The sequence below is a fragment of the Chenopodium quinoa genome, unplaced genomic scaffold (assembly GCF_001683475.1).
Source record: "Chenopodium quinoa cultivar QQ74 unplaced genomic scaffold, ASM168347v1, whole genome shotgun sequence".
Taxonomy (NCBI): Eukaryota; Viridiplantae; Streptophyta; class Magnoliopsida; order Caryophyllales; family Amaranthaceae; genus Chenopodium; species Chenopodium quinoa.
The window spans coordinates 519,200-521,754 of NW_018744348.1; the positions used below are offsets into that span (position 1 = coordinate 519,200).

Below are 2,555 nucleotides of genomic sequence, written 5' to 3' on the forward strand. Positions count from 1 at the left end.
ATGCCGCGGAAGGACAAAGGCAAGTCAATCGCCGGCGGAGAAGAGGTTTGTTTTTTTTTTTTTTTTTTTTTTTTTTTTTCTGAAATCCAGGCAAAGGCCTGATTTTTTCGCACAACCATGGCTAAAACGCCTAGTTCGTGCGTGTAGCCGTGTGGTTGTACGAAAAATCTGGGCGGTTGAGGTGAAACGCCCAGTTTTTTCGTACAACCACACGGTTGTACACACGAACCAGGCGTTTCAGCCATGGTTGTTCGAAAAAACTGGGCGTTTGCCTGGTTTTTTATTTTTTATTTTTTAAATTTCTTTTTTTTTTTGGTATTGGGTTTTAATTGCTTGGCTTTCAATTTGTAAATTCGTTGTTGTTATTATTATTAAGAACTGTTTGGAAATTGGAAATTAATAATCAACTAAAGTTCAAGATTTTTGGGTTTTAATCAACTAAAGTGAAGGACTTCAATTGCTTGGTTTTTAGTTGTTGATTTTGGGATTTGTTAGTGTAGATTTAATTTTTGTAATGCTTTAATTGGGAATTTTGAGAATTTTCGTGATGTTTAGTTTGAAGTTTTGTTGATATTTTGGGTGGTTTGTGTTGATATATAGTTGATGAGGATTAAATATGATTTCGAATTCATCTATATGAAAATACTTGTTGATTATTAGAAATATTTAGTTGTTAATTATTAGAAATATTAGTTGGTTGATTTTGTTAGTATTAATGCCATTTTATTCTTAATTTAGAATGTAGTCGAGGGTTCTGGTCCACGGCATGCTAGATCACGCGGCATTAACGCGTCGATTAGGAGAGATAGGGGGCCGGGGATTAGTATACGGGAAGGTAGTTCTTTACGGGAGCGCGACAGAGAAGTGGGTAGTTCTGGGACTTATTTGGATGAGCGGGAGGGAGCCGGTCCTAATCCTTTAATTTGTTGAGGACTACTAGCTCGGTTTCGGGTTCAGGTTCGAGATACGATGATGATGGACCTGAGGACGATGATGCTGATGCTGATGCTAATGCTGAGGAGCAGTCGAATGTCGTGACGAGAGGTCATGATGGGAGATTTACGAGTTCACGACCACCTCGATCTGTAGCGCCTTGGCTTGTTCAGGGGCCGATGGACGGTGGACCCGATGTTGGGACCGTTATTCCTAGTTTTGGGGCCCATGTTGCTCGATATATTTGGGACGAGCATGATCGACGGTTTTTGCGGTGTCATACTAGAGCTAGTGTGTGTAGATTGTTGAGTGAATGGATGGAGGGATTTACGGCAGACACTGCTACGCAGATACGACAGACTGGGTTGTCGCACCTGTCGAGCATTATGCACGACCACCTTGATTTTCCGCTGATTTCTGCTTTTGTGGAGAGATGGCAACCAGATACAAACACCTTCCACCTACCTTTTGGTGAGATGACCATCATGTTGCACGACGTTTACCACATACTTGGTATTCAGGTTGAAGGTGATATGGTTGCCGAGGATCTATCTAGTGACCAGTATAGGACATTTGCAGCTGAGTTGTTATAGTTGACTACAGAGGAGCTACTGGTCAAGACTCAGACTGCCATATATAGGAATGGTGGCGTCCATACTGACCAGATTTTTGGTAGGTGTCATTGGTTACATATGGGTCCTTTTGGGTAACACGCTCTTTACTGACAAGAGCGGTTCTCGTACCCACCCTTATTTTCTCACTGAGTTGTTTGTGGAGCATAACCTGGAGAGGTTGACGAGATACTCCTGGGGTTCAGCCACACTAGCGTACGTGTATCGTTAGCTCGGGCATGCCACCCGAAATGGATGTGATTCTATCGGGGGTTGTCTAACTCTTCTCCAGTCTTGGATATATGAGTACTTTCCATGTTTTCGGCCTCACCAGGGTGTGTTGACGCGAGACGTTCCATATGCACGTGCAGGGTTATGGGATGTTGGTATGGCGCGGAAGCATCAACAGCGTCTCGTGTCCTTTCGTACTCGACTTGACCAGCTGGGTGACCATGAGGTATAAATAGATACGTAATACTATTTGTTTTACAATGCTTTAATTTACAGTTGATTTACTCTTGTATTAATTTGTAGGTATGCTGGTTGCCGTACGGAGCTTTTCCTGCATTACAGGTGCCTAGGACTGCGTTTACTGGATGTATTCGATATCGAGGCATCATAGAGCCATATATGCCCGGTCGAGTTGTTTTCGACAGTTGGGGTTTATACAGAAGGTTCCCGGTGACATGATTAGGCCTGATGATGCTCATAGTTCAGTTAGTGTTAAGTCTTATAGGGTCAGTTTTTCAGCTCAGATGACTACTCGCATGTGGAATGGTTTTGTTCCCGGTGCTGCGTTCAGTCTTCTGCTTGGTGGATATACTAGAGTTCCGCCTAGCGGACATACTTGTGCACCTGACTACCTATCATGGTTTGGAAGAGTTAGTCATCCTATCGTCACTCCTAATGTTGAGGATGATCACGGTCTTCGTGAGAGGACCAACGTTGATTACGTAAGTTTTTTATTACTTGTTTTTTTTTAATTTAATTTTTTTTCCTATTATTATTAAT

The 2,555-nt window shown here is 42.4% G+C and overlaps 1 protein-coding gene across 1 annotated transcript; it reads left to right on the forward strand.

Annotated features, from left to right (window-relative positions):
- Positions 1-1,526, forward strand: LOC110696345 (protein MAIN-LIKE 1-like). Its single transcript, XM_021873636.1, has 3 exons — positions 1-45; positions 739-835; positions 958-1,526. Exons 1-3 carry the CDS (start codon positions 1-3, stop codon positions 1,524-1,526), a joined length of 711 nt encoding a protein of 236 aa, XP_021729328.1.
- The last annotated feature ends 1,029 nt before the right edge of the window (positions 1,527-2,555 follow it).

What these genes read in the sequence shown, in the direction of transcription:
- LOC110696345 (XM_021873636.1), top strand. Translation starts at nt 1, where the DNA reads ATGCCGCGGAAGGACAAAGGCAAGTCAATCGCCGGCGGAGAAGAG. An exon ending in CAATCGCCGGCGGAGAAGAG is followed by an intron (nt 46 to 738) that starts GTTTGTTTTTTT and finishes TTCTTAATTTAG; the next exon opens with AATGTAGTCGAGGGTTCTGG. An exon ending in GGGGATTAGTATACGGGAAG is followed by an intron (nt 836 to 957) that starts GTAGTTCTTTAC and finishes TTTCGGGTTCAG; the next exon opens with GTTCGAGATACGATGATGAT.